The sequence below is a fragment of the Pelodiscus sinensis genome, chromosome 1, assembly GCF_049634645.1.
Source record: "Pelodiscus sinensis isolate JC-2024 chromosome 1, ASM4963464v1, whole genome shotgun sequence".
In the NCBI taxonomy this organism is placed as follows: Eukaryota; Metazoa; Chordata; order Testudines; family Trionychidae; genus Pelodiscus; species Pelodiscus sinensis.
In genome coordinates, this window is record NC_134711.1 from 22801888 (window position 1) to 22821015 (window position 19128).

A 19128-nucleotide genomic window follows, 5' to 3' on the forward strand; every position below is an offset into this window, starting at 1 on the left:
TGCTTGTATTGTTGCATCTCTCCTTACCCTCTTCACTCCCTATGCGATGGCATCCTCACCTCACATTTTATTTTCTGACTCTTCTTGATGCCTTATAGTGCAACCAACCTCATGCCACAACTGACACCTCCATCCCAATATGCACTTCCATTACATATTAAAATGTACTTCAAGTGAATTTGCATGTGAAGGGCACTTAAAATGCTACTATATCAACACTATTTTTAAGTATACAAAAGAAGTGTTACCATTTTCTGGTCTCCCAGCGCAGTCGTGTCTATCACTGAATTTTAAATGACAAGTTCAGGCCAGGAACTATTTGCAACTTGTGCAGTATCAAACACTGCTGGCGCTCAACCAAATATTTCATAAGTACACATTTTACATATAGAATATCAAAGTGAGACATTCAAGTCCTATGCATAGTCAGGCAAGACAGTCCCTTTTGTTACTAGAGATACGTAGTTAAAAACTGAAAATTAGTAGCCACAGTGAAACCACCTAGGGCCTGTTCTGTCCACGAGAAAGATGCATTTTAAAACATGTTCCATGGTTTTAAAATCCTAGGAAGACAGTTCAAGCCGTAAGTTTCACCTTAATTAATGAACATGTTAAATACAACTTGCCCTATCTGTATTAGGGGCCAACACATTTTTAAAAAATACACCTTTTTTCCTAGTGGGGGAAATCTCCTTGTCCTCACTGCTTGAGGAAATGGCTGTATGCAATACTGTATTCTAGAGTTTAAAATAGATATTGCATTGCAACTATCACCTGTGCAGTATCTCACCTCCAATGAGCAGAGCGAGAACACAACTAGGGCAGAGAAAGGAAAATTTCCATGTATATTTAGACCCTAGCCTCTTTACTGACACTGTCAAAGTTATCAGTTGTATTCACATTACAGTTGGCAGTAGGTCCCCTAGGATCTGATCTGAAATCAGTTCAGTTCGCATAGGCAAGACAACTATGAGGACACTAAAATCTGGACACTAACTTGGAAATGGTGATCAAGTCATACTTAAGCTGCTGAGTAGGACTGGAGCAACTTGACAACGAGGTACACTGCATCTACCTAATCACCCAAAAGCAGGTCAGACAGGTTATTAGAACCCTGGAGCGACTGCGCAAATCCAAATTTTTCCAAACACCATGGAACACAGAGCCTGTTTGACAGCTTCGCTGGCTTCTATTCCCACTTCTATGGCTATTCATTGTTTGCATCATGCGACCGGTTAAAAAATTGGGCTTTTAAAAAAAAGTAACATGTATTGAAACTTGGAGTTGAGGCACACACATGTAAAGACATAATTATTTCATATTATGGTAGCATGCAAAGGCCCTTAAAGCATAATTGGAGCCACATAGGCTAAGCAAACAGTCAAAAATAGGTGTGGATTTCTGCCACCAGAATTTAGAGAAGGGATAAATAATATACATCTTCCCTAGTGTACTAGCATGATCTTCAGGCATGCTCTTCAGGCACACCCTATGTAGAATTTAGTTCCTTTCTCAAGGAAAGTCTCACATTAATACTTTATCTAGAAGTACTGTACTTCATTTCCAGTAAAAATGAAAACATTAAAGTAATACAAAATAAAATATTTCAGTTTTAGAGAGCCAAAAAAGTTTAAGAAGTAATTTGAGAAATAACGATGAGACCATAATATTTACTTGCTGCTTCCCATACAACGCTTTTGGGTATTATCGATGGGAAGTTTTAGAATTAAACATTTAAAATTTACATGTGATTACAAAATAGCATTCAGAGCCTATGCTACTGAGTACATTTGATATAGGAAGAGCTCTCCAAGATGTAAAGTCCATTAAACAAATTAGTTCACAAAACTTTATACTTACACAAGAAATATGAAATGGTCCAAAAGTTACAGTTTCTTCTCCATATAGAGGCCAGTACCGCTCACATTTTTTCTATAAGAAAAAGTATAGCCCTAATTTAATCCAAAGTTGGAACTTTAAGAAAAATCACTGTCCGTAAAAGTAGCAACTTTTGCAATTTTTTATGTTTCATATTTGGTGTTTTTCTTAAAACTTTTGCTCTAGAGTCCTGTGATGGAGAAAGAATTTCAGCTTTCATTTAACACAAAACAAAAAGATTTCAATCTTCATAGTTGCAGAGGAAAAATCTTGAAAATAAACTTTAATGGTTTGAAAAACAGAAGACCACAAATATTAGCAAGAAATTATTTATAAAAGCGAGATTTTTTAAAAAAAATGTCAAGGCTCTTCTTTTGGAGCATGATTCAATTTTTTTTGTGAATGCACAGGCTTAGCAATAGTGGAAATAACATTGGCACTGCAAATACTAAATCTAGAGAATACGACAGAAATATCAGCCCCTTCCCATCTGACAAGGATTTCTAAAGGACTTAAAATCAAGATCACTTATTTATGGTGAATCAGCCTTTTTAGGTCTAAATTTGCAATAGAAGCTCTATAATTTCTATTGTGAGACGATTAGCAGTACTGCTACCAATATTTATTTAAATTCCTAGGGATTATTTTGTAATTAGAAATTTATCTTTATTTTCATTTTATTAAAACTGAGTAAAGTGTGACTAACACGGTGCTACAGTTATCAAAAAAACCCAGCACCTTTGTAGAATGAAAAGTCACCAGATTCACTGATTTTCTATGCATATTGATGCAACTTGGCTGTTGGAAGTAGATTTGTGATCTCTCTCCAAAAAGAATGACAATAGTAAAGGCTTTTTTACTCAGTGCAATTGAGCTGTATTTGTATTTACTGATTTTACACAAAAAGCTTCAGTAATTAAACTTCTGTCCTAACAAGTGAGGCTGCAGTATTTATTCATGCTTCTGTTTTAGCACTTACCCGTCCCATCTCAAACTCTCGACAAGCCATTACAATTATCTGAAAAAGGAAGAAATATATAACTTTGCTATGTGATCAAGTGCTCAGACTGCCTATTACTGAAATGTTTAAACCTCTATTATTTAAATAGAGGTTATGCATATTAAAAATTACATATTCAGAAGTATGTACTTTTAATGCTAAAATGTCCTGTGTCCATCAATTATTTGTATTCATTGCCATCCTAACATTATTAAATTATTATTATTAAATTAACAGTGAGAGAAAAGTCAGTCTATAAGTTATACACTTAAGTTCTTATATTGTGTATAAATGGCCAGGTCAATAACAACTTTTCCATCTATGTATGCAGCTTACATGCTTTGCATGCAGACACAACTATAGTTGGCTTAATTAAATTGCCTGGAAGGAGCCAAGACAAATTTTGCACTCCTCATGCATAATTAAAGAAATAACATTCAATGTTTTAAAATGTGACTTACTGCCATTTTTCAGAGTTGTGAATATTACCTTAAACTTCTAGATAGGAAATGTTTAAAAGTTAAACTAATTCAACTATTTCATTAGTAAATATTAAAATATAATAATATTTTAAATTTATGAATGATAAACTTATATAATTATGAAAGGCTCATGAATTAGTAGAAAACAGATAAGTTCCATAGTACTTAAGCTTCCACTAATAATTCATCAAAATAATGCATAACTATATGACTACATGAACTCGACGAGACGGACTACTCCTAAACTCACTTGTGCACTCTCTCTTTAAAAAAAATGTTTTAACCCTTATTTCTGCAACTGATTTTGCTAGTTCATACAGGCTTTATTAAACTGATAAAGCCTATTCAAAAAAAAAAAAAAGATAGTTGATGCATCTAAGTTGTTTGTATACAATTAAAATAATATAGTTGGCAATATTGACCCAGAATATGTTTGCTCATAATATAAAAAATAGTTTTAGTCAGTTGGTAGAACTTTTGGCGGAAATCTAAGCTGCTCAATTTTTATAAACATTCCTTTGTGCCAACTGTTTCAATAGACCCTGAAAATGCTTTCTTAGTTGCTTAATATTCATCACGTGTGTACATAAATTTGAAAAGTAGCGTACTTACAGCAACATTGTATTCCCATATCATTCTCCAGAAATCTATTACTGTATTTGCTAATGGTCCCTGGGTAGCAACATATGCTTTTGGCCCATGTACTCCCTAAAATTGCAAAAGAAAAGATACATGGCTGAACGTTCACAATAGAAGTCTGGCTGTACTGGATAAAAAAAATCCTTATTTAATAATTTAAATGTAAATCTAGAATCTTCTCAGTGTCCTCTTTTCACCAACAGGTATTTTGTTCCTGGCAAAAATAGCCTCCATCACACTTAAACAGCTGACTTGAAGACACGGTCTTGGCCACACTGAAGACAACTGGAATTTTAAAAGGGTATCTATACATTGCCGCTGTGAGCATGCCTTCTAGCCTAAATAAATGGAGATGTGCTCACACCACACAAACTAACACACACAAATTAGGACAGTAGAAACTCTAGTATGGGCTAGGCACCCAGTAATAAGTCCACTAAAACTCCTTGTGTTTGAGCTCATGGAGAGCCAGAGCATATCCATCTAGCCAGGCTGGGTGAAATGCTACCAACAACAGTGCAGACTGAGGTGGGCAAACTTTTTGACCAGAGGGCCACATCTTGGTATGGAAATTGTTAGGAGGGCCAAGAATGCTCACAAAAATTGGGGTAGGAATGCAGGAGAGGTTAAGTGCTCCAGCTCTGGACGTGGGCTCCAGAATGAGGCCAGGGACGAGGAGTTCATATTGTACGAGGGTACTCCATGTTCAGACTGAAAGGTTTGGAGGGTGGAAGGGAGTTTTTGGCTAGGACAGGGGATTGGGGCACATGGAGAAGGTGATGAGGATTTTGGCTGGGGGTGTATGCTCTGGATGAGGGGATCTGCTGTGCAGAAAGATACTCTGGACTGGGATGGAGGGGTTCAGAGGTCAGGAATGGGCTCAGGGCTCAGACAGAGGCTTGGAACAAGGCTCTGGGTAGGGGTGCAGACCCAGGGAGGCTGAGAATGAGGAGTCTGAAATACAGCAGAGTGCTCTGGGCTAGGATCAAAGGGTTCAAAGAGCAGGAACAGGATTGGGAGTTGGAACACTGGAGGTTTTGGGGGTGGCAGGCAGTAGGCAGCACTTACCTGAAGTGGCTCCTGGAAGCAATGGCTCAACTCCCTCCAGTTACCACAAAGAGATGGGGCTATAAGCTCTGCATACTGCTGATCCACCCACTAGCACTGCCACCAGTTTCTGGCCAATGAAGCTGCAGACCTGGCGCTTGGGGTGGGGACAGGCTTCTGGGAGCCATCCAGGCAGCTGCACATATGGAGCAGGGCAAAGCAAGCCCCTGACCCTACAGAGGGGCAAGCTCCCAACCACCAGGTGAGAGCTCAAGGACTGGATTACAAAGGTTCAACAGGATGTGACCTACGGGCCATAGTTTGTCCACCCTGGTGTAGATGGGTATCCACTGGCTTTAAAATGGACCAAGATTTCACTGTTGTATGTTTTTACAGTTTTATACCAGCACAAAAAAGTTAAGACAAAGGTGTTTTGTAATTTTTTTTTTAAAAAAGAAAAGTTTATATGAAGTTCTAAATCTGCAATATTTTCCTTGTTTGAGTTTCTTTTTCTCATTTTTAACAAATTACTTCAGAGATCTAAATCTGAAACAATATTTCATATTAAACTTGGCCATCAAGACAAATTAGAAGAAAAACTGCAAACACTTACAAAAGAATGGTCACACTGGGCCAAATCAATAGCCCATTTAGCCCAATATTCTAACTTAGCAGATACTTCAGAGGCAATGGAAAAGAAAAGGGTAATTTTCAAGTGATCTATCATCCTCTGTGACCCAGTCCCAAAACCTGGCAGCAAGTTTTAGGGATGCCAATATCACAGAGTTACACATCTAAGCATCTTGGCCAGTAGCCATTGATGGGTCTATCTTCATGTACTTGTCTAATTCATTTTGTACTTGAGTTAAAATTTCATGAATATTACAAGTGTTTAAATTTCTTCTTTTAACTAGCGTATTTCAAAGGTCAATTTTTACAATGATTTAACAATTTTATTCAGAATATTTTTATTTAAACCAAATATTCTTAATGAACATAAAAATCTGGCTGAACTCTGAAATATTTATTAAAAATTTCTCAAATTAAATGTATGTCCAAGTAGTGAGACTTATATGACCTTTTTTTAAAACAAGTGTTACAGATCAAAAGCCTGTCCCCAGAAGAACAAGTGGATGAGAGGTTTAGGAAAGTTTGAGAATTGTATCACTTCAAATCATAAAGGCAAAAGGCAAAGAGTAAAAGCATCCTACCATGACACTACTACTCAGAAAGTATGTTTATAGAAAGAATGATACAATGAAGGTAGTAAAATAATTCTCCCTGCCCCCAAACCGCAATCAAATATTTGCTAGACATTGGAAGCTCTGTATATTTACATAATAGTCTATATCTTACATCTCCAAGCAGCGAAGTCTCACCACTGCATGGAGATGCAGACACATGAATGTATTTGCTTAAATATTCTAATATACAAATTATGTATATACATCTTATTTTTTACCTTAAAATAGCTTATCATTTTCCTGTGAGTAGTCTGTCTTGTGTTACTTAGAACTATACATCTCAGTAGAATGACAGACTTGTGATTCTCCTGCACTGAAGCTGTGATTTGGTAGTTCAAATGGAAGTATTTTTTAATGAAAAGTATTTTACTCATGTAATACATTAACTCTTTTAAAGCGCAGGAAATGCTCTATAGTAAGGTTTGAATTCTTATTTCATAATGTTTGCAATATATTAATTAAAACTGCATTTCTATGAAATCAAAATTCTGAGAGTATTTAATGTAGTCAGATGTTAATACATACCTTAATAAAATTTGCATTGATATAGTCTGAATCTTGCGGGAGTGTTTTTAAAGTCAATTTAACCCGGCTGTGGTCAACTAAAAAAAGATAGTTTTTTTAAGTGAAGAATTACAGCATGTGTTAAGATATATCAATTACAGAAATAATAATATTGCTTGATGGGGCAATTAAAATGTTTCTGAAGATGCATAATAGTTTCTAACAGGTATCAGTTAGTCAATGACATTAACAATTTCGGAATAAGCTAATTTAAGTGGGAAAGAAAAGTAAGACCTAGAACTGTGCATTAATTTCCCAGTGGTGCTCCAAACAATTTACAAACATGGCTAATTATCAGGGACCTAAAACATATATATTGAAAACAATATAGTGTTAAAAGTAACATCTCCAATTTGTCAACATTTAAGCAAAAATGTAATGCAATATTAAACATAACAATATTATATCTATACAAGTTTTATATAGAGCTTTTCCTCAGTGGGTCTCAAAGTATCATTATCAAGTTTTACAGATGAGAAACTGAGAAAGATAGCAAAGTGACTTGCCCAAGATCATTCAAGAGATCAGTTAATAAAACCCAGGTCTCCCCAATCCTGTCCAGTACTCTATTCTGAAAGTCACACTGACTCACGGGGAACTATTGTAGTCTGGGTTAATTTAAGGATATTTGCTATCAGAGTTAAGGGCAACTGCACTTGAGTTCCCCTCAATAGTCCACCGAAGGTACCACCTTCCCAGCTAATAAACCATCACTTCTTTTGGGAAGACACTCATGCCTCTCACCTGACTGGGATTTTTTTCTGCCTAATGATGTGATTCCCAGCAAGCCAGACTCTCTAAATAGGCCATCAGTTTTGCTTTGCTTTTTCTTCAAAGGAAGAAGGACCGGGGAGAGGGAAGGGAGGAGGCTGCACGGCTTCCACCTCCCCGGAGCATCATGTGCTGCTGCAGCAGCAGCTTCCCCCAGGAAACGTGGGGTGGCCAAGGAGTCAGGCTCAGATGGTGGAGGGGACCCAGCAGCAGCAGCTCCTCCTCGGCGACGGAGACCCCCACTGCGTGAAGTGGGAGCTGTTGCCAGAGCAGCCTATGCCCAGAGGGGACGGCACCACAGCAGGTCATAGAAAGCGGCTGAGGACAGAGGCGGAGGCGGGTGGTGGTATGAGGACAAAGATGACATGTCACTCTGTCATCCCACAGGAAACAACAACAAATACATTTAAAAGGGAGAGCCACAGCCGGGTTAGCTCCTAGGCCAGGAGCTAACCCCGCTGCAGCTTGTCAATTGACTGATTAAACTAAATTTAACATCCCTACTTCATTCCACACTTTTTACTGCCATTCAATAGTCCCATTTTCATCCATCCATCCACCCATTCCTTTTCGTGTGCACATATGATAGCACCAGCAGGAAATACCAAGTTTTTAGGCAAGCTTTTTCTTTTAAAAAGCAGAAAGAGCTTTGATCCCTTTGCCAAAAACAATAAAATTACCACAAAATGGATTTTTCTTGGCCAATGCTTTTAATTAGGACTTATATAAGAATGTCACCTGCTTTACCACTGTCAAGTTATTATTCTTTATTTTTTCCAACAGTGGTTATCGTTCTGTGGCTCCGAAGATGGAATGTTATTTCTGTTTTGTCCATATCTCCTATCTATGGCAGCTCAAAGGCATACTCCTTGAAATTTGTCTATCTATATAAAAAATAATTTTCCTGCGGGACAACAGATACACACCAAATCACTCTGAATCCACAGGCTCTGCCCTCACACAGGATACCTGCCCAGACACTATTAAGGGACGGCCAAGCCACCCTGCCACCTCCCAAGGGTCCTGCCCACTCAGCTCTGCCTGTGGCCTTTCGGGCAGCCTGTGCCCCAGCCCAGGGGCTGCTTCAGCTGGTGAGAGGCCTGGGGCATGGCCCACTCTCAACGGAAACAGAGACAGGTCCCCATTCCCAAGGTGCCACGACTTGCTCCAGGGCCACACTGATGTAGTTCTTGGCGCTCTCAGGATGCTGGGCCAGCAGGCTCAGAAGCGCTAGGCACAGGGCAAGGATCCCCACATCCCCATCCTCTGCTGCACCCCGAACCCAGCACCGAACCACCCGTGAGACCCAAGCCCAGCCTGCCTCTGAAGGCCAGGCTGGCTCCCTCCCACCCCATTGCAGCAGCAAGTAGGACTTCTGCAAGGCAGGTGAGGAGACAGCCGGTAGCACTGACCTGAACTGCCTGGTCTCCTTTGCCTTGCACTGCATCCCTGCCCTCCCTCCTCCCCAATGCGGTTGCTGTGCGGGGGCGGGGGGAAGGGCAGGGGGTGAGAAAGCTCTGAGCCTCACTGTGCAGGGAAGATGCGCTTCCCTTCCGAGGCTGGAGTGCTTTCTCTGTGCTCCCATTGGCCAGAATCCAGCTAATGGGAACAGTGGGAGGCTGAACCTGGGATCAGCATGGGCCCAAAGACCCGTAAGTGCTCCCCACTCCCTCATGCCCAGAGCCACGCACCCCCAACACACTCACATACCTCCATGCTGAGACCCTCGACTCCCCCAGCCCACTCCTGCCCCCTCACCGCTTGCGAGACACCCTACCCCGCCTCTTCCTGCACCCTACCTCACATCCAGACCTCACACCCTCAGCCCTTTACCACTCACTGGCAGCCCTGTCCCACACACTGAATCCCTCCTTTTTGGCCCCACCCCAGAGCCTGGGGGGGGGGGGGCCACAAAATCCACTAACTCTGGAACCCAAAGAGAGTTGATCTGGCCTGAGGCCTTGAACCTCATTCCTTCCCCCCCTCTCCTTCGGCATGGGGCTGGAGCACCAGGGGAGTGAGGTGTTTAAGTGGGGGGCCACATCAGTGAGGGTTGGGGGGTTTGGGAGGATTTTTTTTTTTTTTGCTTCTCACTTATGTGGTCCCCAACTGATTTTTCTGTGGGCCAGCAGTCCCTGACTCAAAATGTTTGCCACCCCTGCCATAAACAAAGACAATGCTGAAACCTTTTTGTGTTGGACATAATATTTTACTTTATTTAAAATGAAGCCTGGCTAACAAGGCCCCAATTGGGGTTAAGCCTCCATCCATCCCTCACAGAGCTTTGGTGACCAGATGGGGGTGCCCCATAAGCACCCTCCTGCTGCAGCATGGGTAGGAGAGGCCATAATCCAGCTGCAGTGGACAGAGGGGGTTGGCGAGCATAGCAAGCAGGGGCACAGCACCCTAGTGTTTTATAAGTCTTTGGAAAGATGAAATTTTATCCTTCCAGATCTCTTGGCAGCTTTTGTGCTATCTCTGTTTGCTGATGAAGTCAGAGACCACAGTGGTTTGTGAAGCGAGTACACCAACCCACTGATGCGACAAACATTGATGGCTTCACTGACCTGTATGTGTCATTCTTTTACATTTGTGGAGCATGCAGACAAGTTCTAGTGACAAGGCAGCTATTCTGTCAACATTCAACAACCCAATCACAGATCTTTCTCCAGCCCAGGAAATGAAGCACACCTTGTTTGACATTTTTTTCTTGCTTCTTGGCATGCATTTTAGTGATTTTTTGTTGCCATTCTCTTACGTGCTTCTCACTGATAAAGAATTCATGAGAAAAAGCAAAATTGTTTGCTTCTGCATAGTCAACAACTTTAAGTTTGAATGCAGCATCACAAACAGTTTTCTTCTGATTTCACAGTTATTAATTTAAAACCTTAGAAAAGAATTTAGTTACAGATTTTGTAGGACTTTATATGGGACTGCTTTACCACTGTCAAATTATCATCATTCTTTGTTTATTTCAAAGCAACCCCATTGATTGGCACCCTGTGGCCATAACAGGTTACAGGCAGTCCCCGGGTTACGTACAAGATAGGGACTGTAGGTTTGTTCTTAAGTTGAATTTGTATGTAAGTCGGAACTAGTACATATTGTAGGGGAAACTCTAGCCAAACATTTCTCCAGAGCTCAGTTTTATTCTCCCACACCTCACTTCCCTCAGTCCTTTATTCTCAAGCTGAGGTGTCTGCTAAGAAAAGCCGCTCTGCGTCTCCCTGGTCTGCTGTGGGGGGAGGGGCGCTAGCTTCGCGTCTCCCTGGTCTACTGGGGGGAAGCAGCTAGTGCGGGGTTGCCTCACCCCGTTTGTAAGTAGGGATCCGATGTAAATCGGATCCATGTAACCCGGGGACTGCCTGTATTTAAATTGTATTACAGATTCCATTGATTCTATGTGTTATATTTTCAGATTGGTATGAGACTTATGATGTCCAGTGGTCAAAATGTGTGGAAGAGATTAAACAACACAGTAGCACAGTGACACCAGTGCCATAGTACTATCATTCCTTGTATTTTTCTGATTGGCTTGCAGGATCTAGCATTTCCTGAAATGCACTGGTCAAATATAATGCAGCTCTGCAGCACCATTCTTTTAGTATTCATTTCAAGTCAATCTAGTGCACTAAAAAAAGCCTTTGCAACTTTAATGAGTTGCAGTATTGATGTCAATGAATCATTTTAAGAACAATACAAATACAACACACTATAAAAACCATCAGGAATGCTACAATCCATTTAGAAATTGCTAAACATGAGCCTTTCAACCAGAAGCACCACTAGTAAACTAGATGCTAAGTGAAATACCAAGGCAGCACAAAATATATCAGCAACAGAATTTTCACGTTTTAAAGCAAAATTCAGCCAAGATAAAAAAATGGCAATAAGAAATAAAGGGCAACAATGGAAACCTTTTCATTAATACTATAAATCCCTGGTTTACACCTAAAACAATTTTTCAGCTTGTCTTGCCTTTTAGATTTAGTAGGCACCTACTCAGATGCCTTTATTTAGACAGTTCTTTTTTTTTCTGTATTAACCATAAGGAACTGAACCTCTGGTATAAAAGTATGCAACTCCCTCTCAGATCTTTGGTGACCAGACAGTGTTGGGACTGAATAATTGTGCTAAATTAATATAATAGCTAGGTACTTTATTTAAAAAATCTGGTTACAGAATTCTTTAAAGCACTCATTCAGCTCTGTTTAGGGACTGAACACATGCAGATATTGCTCTCTAAGAACTATCATAATCAAGTGGTTTATTTACAATTACATAATTAGAAAATACCTCAGTCAAAATTCTTAACTTAAAATGTAAGCTTCTTTCTCTAAAGACAGATATATTAATAAAAGTACACTCAGTGATGTAGCAGCTCTCTATCCACTGAGGCAATTTAGTAATCGTTCTAGTTTGTTGCTTGGATATTTTAAGACTCAGGAAACCTATAGGCTTAATTGACACTTTCAATACAACACACAAATAAAAAGACATTAACATATTACAGTTCTTCAAATGAAGAGTGAAAACACATATGTAGGCAATTCACATTATTTATTAATTGTTCATTCCTTTTGATTGTGATTCTTCATAATTCTTATTCTGGCACATTCATGTTAATAAATTACTGAATAATAAATCTTGTTTTGTTTCAAAATTACTCTGTTTTTGATTTAGTGTTCTAGAGTGGAGATTGCCCTTGGAGACTAAGCTCAGGCAACAGTTACTGACTTTCAGTTTGGCCTTGTTAACTAGTATTGAAGGTCATTTACAAATCAAAAAAATTGGCTTGTGCCAGCCACCCCTCTAGGCCCTTCAAAATAATACAAAGAAGGCTTGAAATTTTTAAAATATGCCTTTTTAAAAAATACACATTAGCAATTCATAGCCTGTCGACTCTCTTTTCCCCAAAAGACACTATGAGTGGCTGGAGATTTAGCAGGCATTTTTTATATCTGGTAGGATTTTTTTTTTAATTAGAGGATTTGCATAAAAAGTGGCTCACTCCAGAGGAGAGAAAAAAAAAAAAAAAAACGGTGAGATCATGCTCTCCACAGCAATCAACAGTGAGATCAAAAGACAGTATTAAGCTTTCTGGTGAAATGAATGAGCATCAGTAGCAAGCCTATCCCTAACGAAGACCAACCCTGTTTGTTAGATCATTAACGGGAATGGAAATATAGGAAGTAGGTCATAAGAATTGTTTCTAAACAGAATGTTTAGAATCCTACAGCTTTTCATTAGCTAATATCAAATACAAAGTAGCACTGTTAGGTGTTGTCACAATAATTTACTTCAAGCAAACATTTTTGGCAGGTTAATTAATACCTACTGCTTTACAAGGAGCAAGTTATAAATATAAGAAGCCTCACTAGCTTTAAGAGACATTCAATCATATACCTATATAGAACATGTGGGTTTCTCCTCCCTAGTTTGGGGCCCTAAGGAAGTTTCAGGAAAATATCATTTAATTCGCTTTGGTTTTATTCTCTCTCAATCTTTGATGGAACTCTGCTGATGAGCAGAACTGGTGGGAAAATGTACATCAGATCTGCCCATGATAGGAGGAAGGCATCAGAGAGGAACTCCTTGCCCCAACTCTGTTGGAACAGAAGCCATGTCATTTCCTGTTCTGTCTGGAGGCGAACAGGTCTACTTGGGAAGCACTTAATCTCTGGAAAAGCATCTGGGTGACATCCAGATGGAACAACCGCTCATGGTGACAAGAGCTGTCAGTATGTTCCTGATGCCTGGGAGACAATAGGCTTCCAGGTGAATTAAGTGCTTGATGCAGAAAAGTCAGAACTGGAGGGCCTCCTGACAGAGTCCTTGCCTGACAGATATGGCAGCAAGACCACACAGGACAAACGGACCATTCTGAGTTGACATATGTGCAACATGATCTCCAGACCCAGGGCATGTGGTTCTGGGAGGAGATGACCAAGGTGCACTCCCTAGCTGAGGTTCAAGGAGTCTGATAATCAACTCAATCGAGTGGCAGAGGCTATTGAATGAAACCTTTTCCATACACTGGGCTGTAATGCTAGTTTATTGCAGGTAGTTCATTACTTAGATGACTTTGTTCAAGGATAGGGCAAATTTGCATGACCCTCAGCCCTGCCCCATCCCATCTACACAATTGTCTGCATCTTCTGTCCAGGGGCTTGCCAGAGCGCCTGGTGGCTGCCCCAGTGGGCAGGGCTGAGGGTAGTACAGCTGCACTGCAGTCCCATGTTCTGTTCCCTTTCCTGCTGCAGTTCCTGAGAGAGTGCTGTGATTCCATTGAATGGTTTATATCTGCTGCTATCCACATCCACAGGTATAGGTGTCTCATGATTCTTTCCCCTTCTCCAAAGTGAACCGCAATGATTTAGAAATATGTAATAATCATAGCAAATAGGGACTTAGGGTAGATCCTGGAGGAAAAATTATTTGAGCAGACATGTTGCAATATAGAGTGTGGCAGGAAAATGTGAAACTTCCCTTGGGTTGACAAACCTAGTAGCTATGCAAATAAGGAGGGCACCAGAATCATAGATGGCATTGAGAAGTAATTTTTCATCCAGACATAGTATAAGGGGCTTATTATTATTCTTCAAGAAGAATAGGGCCCACTTGTCAACCTTACGAGTTTACAGAGTTTTTGACTGATATTGAAGAGGACATTAGTGGATGTCTAGGAACCCGACCACATATGGTGGGAACGCAGCCAAGCTCATTGGTAGAGCCTGCTTGTGGTGGATGTTTAGTACAGATATTCTGTACAATAGAGATATTGTGATGGATTAATAAAGGATTTAAAGGACATTCTTTACAGGAGCAGAAACTTCTTTATAGCCCTTCCTTTACCCTCAATTGAGGAGTAGGAAAGGTGCAAGGTCCCAGGACCAGATAGGCTAGGAACAGGACAGGTAAAGCAGGAAGGCTGACAGCAGCTCTCCTTCCCAATAGTATGTAATAGAATTACCTGAACTGAATACTTATCTGCTAGGTACTACCTGACATTTAGGAATAAACCCATCCAGTTTCAGCATAGCCAGTCAATGGCAAAGTCCTTGAGAGAAATGCCTGAAGTATGGCATTTGAGGAAACACCAGTGTTGCACAATTGAGGCGTTCTATGGCATCATTCATTCATATGTCTTTCAGCTGTTGTCTCAAGCTATCTGGAATTCCAGGAGGAACACGCTGTAACAGTTTAGCCATTTTTATGTTCCAGAGTTTCTGTAGCCCTTACTTGGAAGTTTTTTTTAAATACATTTTTAAATAAATTGAGAGCCTGGAGTATAATTCTGTAGAGAGGGTGAATTCTGGGGTAAATTCTATTATTACAGAATACACAGAGCTCTGGATATATTCAGACACATTTATGGTTCCAGTTTAGAGTTTAATTATCCAGAATGACCAATTTTTAATGTTCAACATTTTCAATTGAAACAGAATTTAAGATAGTTCTTAAATGCTGTGAGAGCAGATTAAAATAAAGCATGGACTGATTTGTTTATGCTGGAACTAGAATGGAATATGGTTATGAGTATGTCATACATACACTTCTCTCTGGTGGCAACAGCAGTTTCTGCAAAATTTCAAGATGACTGGCAAATGTTTTATAAAAATCTATTGTGCTTTTTCTCCCTCATTTATGACAAAAGGATTCATAAGAGTTTCCCAAAAAAGTTTTCTGGTTTTCACTTCGATACCAACATCAAATTTTTTTCCCCTAATTAACTGAAGGGCCCCCTGAATATCTGAAGATATTCTCACATCTCGACTAAGCAGGAATTGTATTTCTAGACTTCCAATTTACCTGAATGCCACCAAGTTCGCCGGAAGTCTGCTCCAATTTTCACACAACTGATTAACACTTCATTCAATTCCCAAATGCCCTGCATATAGCTATGTTCTGGGGAGCTAGTATGGAGTTTGTTTCAATTATGATTTAAAAAACTAAAAGAGAAAAACTAAGGCTCTAAGGGTGTGTCTAGACTACAGAGTTTTGTCGACAAAAGTGGACTTTTGTCGACAAAACTATACCTGCGTCTACACTACTGCTGAGTTCTGTCGACATAAAGTCGACAGAACTCAGCAGTTTTGTCGACGCCAGTAAACCTCATTTTACGAGGCATAACGCCTTCTGTCGACAGAGTTCTGTCGACAGAAGGTGTTATTGCATGTAGGGTTGTGTCTAGACTACAGGGCTTTGTCGACAGAACTGAATGTAGTCTAGACGCTCTTTGTCGACAGAAGCTTTGTCGACAGTATCTGTCAACCAAACTTCTGTCGACAAAACCCTGTAGTCTAGATGTACCCTCAGTGCCCAAGCACATCAGTAACACCACAATGAAATCTCAGCAACATTAAAATGACCATTCAGCAGTGCACCAGTCAACCAGAAATCTAGCAAGACTTCTTTCTACTAGGGATGTGGAAGACTAGCAAATGCTTATCAGATAGTTACTACACTAGTTGCTTCCTCTCCACCCTTGCTGCCTATCAGAAAGAGGCAGCAAGAGGGGGGACAGGAAGGGAGGCCTCAGAGTGGCAGAACTGCATGGAGCCGGGGTCAGCTGGGATTCCTCTGCTGATCCCAGCTCCACGTAGCATTGCCATTTTGAAATGCTGCATGAAGCCAGGAGCCAACTGGGGACTCCAGCTGACTCCAGTTCCACACGGCACTGCCGCTTTGAAACACCATGGGGAGCCCCACATGGAATTTCAAAGCAGCAATGCTGTATGGAGCCCAAGGTTAGCTGGGGACTCCCCAGCTGGTCCCCAGCTCCACACCACATTTCAAAGCAGCAACACCATCTAGAGTCAGGATCAGCTGGGGAGTCCCCAGCTGGCCCCGAATTCCATGTGGTGCTGCCGCTTTGAAATGCCACAGGGTGCAAAGGGCCAGTGGGGGACTCAATCAGTCCTCCCGCTGGCCCAGTGCTCCCCGCATCACTTTTGCCTTTGAAGTGTAGCAATACCTCTGGGGCTGTTACACTTGTAAGGCAAGGCTCCCTTGTAGAATAATTGAACAGTCGATGCAAATTGCATCAACTATTTGATTAGCCTATGAATCTAAATTTAACATCCCTACTTTCTACCCCTTCATTGTTATGAGAAGAATAAATGTAGCCTTCTCCACAAATCTCTATCAAACAGATGCCTTTTCAGCCTGTCTAGGTTACCAAATTTGGACTTCTTCAGATGTAGTTAGAGCTGCAGACTTTTGAAGTCCTCACTATCTGCCAGCTATTGACAGATTGGAAAGATTCCTTTCTGCCCATGACATATAAAGGTCTAAGGCAGGGGTGTGGAACAAAGCCCGAGGGCCAGACTTGCCTGGATGCAACCCCTGAGGCTCAGGGCTCCCCTTTAGCTTTGGGGAGCCCATGTTGGCAGCCCCCTGCTGCCTCCCTGTGGGGCTGGAGTATACAAAACTACTAGTGTGTGGACCTCCCCGCCCCCAGGCTCTGTTGTTCAAGGGAAATATGGGGAGTGCCTTTCTCCTCAGATAGGGGCCATGTCAGTGAGGATTTGTTTGGATTTTTTTTTTTTTTTTTGGCTCCTCACTTGTGTGGCCCCAGACCGATTTTTTTGTGGGTCAGTGGCCCCGGCCCAAAAAAGGTTCCCCACCCCTCATCTAGGGTCGTAGAAACCATTAACCTCCTTGTGTCTCCCTGATGCTTAATCTGTTCCACAAACATGGCACTGTCCAACTGAAACTCTTCTAAAACAAGTGTTACTTGTTCTGAAAATGCAATACAAAGAACCACACTTCTTTACATCTCTAGCCTGTTTATGGATCACGTTCATTCATTCTTTGCTCATTAGCTGTGCAGCATTGCTTTCCCTAAGGGAGCACACATCCTAACCCTTCAGGTTATCATCTATGCTCAACATCTCCACTCCAATAAACAGCCATTTCTTTGTGGATAATAATGGTTTCAGATAATGCCACATCATCTTAGGTATCCTTCAAGTATCAAATCATCTGTGATATCCTAACTTCCCTCTATTGTACCATAAATATTTCATATGGACCAATGGGGAAATAAGCTAAGGGCAATTACACATTTTACCACAAATCCTACTGCCTGCAGCAAAACCACACTGTTTATCTGATGAATAATCAAAGCTTTGCCATTGGTCATTCTATTTTGTAGAAGCTGCTTATTAGGCCTTTTAATTTTGTTCTATGTCCTATCAGGACCTGCTAGATGTGGACAGAACTTTTCTGATTTATTACCTACTCATTGCTTACTGGGAAACTGCAATGACCCTGCTGGCCTGGTTTTTGTCTACAAATTGGAGCCAAGTCAATCATCCAGGTAAGAATGGACTCCTGCCTTTTGTTTCAGTGCGGCAGCAGGCATGATCATGATCTTGGTAAGTATATTTACAATTGTATCAGTCCAAAAGGCAGGGCTTGTTGCTCAGAGTGCTGCCCACGAAGGTAAACTGTAGCGATGAAGCATTGAGATATCTATGATCCAGAGAACATGGAACGTACTCAAGTTCACTGATTGAATAATGGATTTCAGGTATTCTATGCTGAAAGCAAGGATGTTAAAATGCGTTTGTGTAAACATGTAACTGCTGGAAGTTCTCAACAGTTACACTTTACACATGGGATGGGGAGGTGGGGGCTGGGGCTCGCAGGGAGCCAGCTTCCCATGATCACCAGTTCCCATTTCCCCTTCCCCCACACTGCTGCCTCTGATATAGGCATGGAGGGGGCAGGCGCTCAGAGGTAGCATGCAACAAGGGGGGCTGTGTGTAACTGTGAGAGTTAACCAATGAGCCCAGACTCTTTGGTTAACCATGTACTTGGGCATACTTTCACATCCCTGGCTGAAAGCTCAGACTGAAGATGACCACCTTTTTAAAAATTCAAAATTGGTTGCAGACCTAGCACTGGAAAAAACCTCTGCACTTCTCTAGCCTCCTGCAACTGAGTTAATGGCCCCTGTGTTCTCAAGGTATAGTTTGTGTTTGAGCCCTATGCCACTTGGTTATGCAGAGCAACAAATGAATGAATTGTTGCAAGAATTACTATGACCCTATGTAACAGTAGGTTTTCATGATACCTTTGTCATTTAGGGCGTATTTAGACTATGCTAGACTTTCAAATCCCACGGAATTTGCCTATCTTCTTTCAAGCTCACTTTCGAAAGCAGCGCTTAAAGATTTTAATTAATCTTTAATTAAGATACGGTTTTGTTGGCGAACCCTCCCGTTTGTCGACAAGCCGTGTAAACCTCATTTTTTAAGGAAAAGCGACTTGTTTGAGAAACGGGAGGGTTCGCCTCTTCCTCTTTCGAAAGTCTAGCGTAGTCTAGATACGCCCTTAATCTGTGTGTTGTAATCTTTTTAATAATTTTTTTTTAAAAAAATCAATTGTGCCAGGAACCTTGTCTTTCTATAAGTTTATCCAGTGTCTACAACAATGGGACACCAATCCTAATAGGGCTTTACCAAAATACAAAAACAAAAAGACATTCTCCAGG

At 40.9% G+C, this 19128-nt stretch overlaps 1 protein-coding gene across 3 annotated transcripts in view; it reads right to left on the reverse strand.

Moving 5' to 3' along the window:
- PTPN12 (protein tyrosine phosphatase non-receptor type 12) overlaps nt 1–19128 on the reverse strand; it is a 153689-nt gene that overhangs the window by 90745 nt on the left and 43816 nt on the right. For all 3 annotated transcript variants that reach the window (XR_012903327.1, XM_075926702.1, XM_075926692.1), the window contains exons 3-6: nt 6816–6892; nt 3973–4068; nt 2858–2896; nt 1861–1932 (exon numbers count right to left, since the gene is read on the reverse strand). Coding sequence is in view for 2 of the 3 variants with exons in the window: in XM_075926702.1 (XP_075782817.1) it covers nt 1861–1932; nt 2858–2896; nt 3973–4068; nt 6816–6892 (284 nt within the window). In the remaining variant the exon portion in view is untranslated. The remainder of the gene's footprint in view (nt 1–1860; nt 1933–2857; nt 2897–3972; nt 4069–6815; nt 6893–19128) is intronic.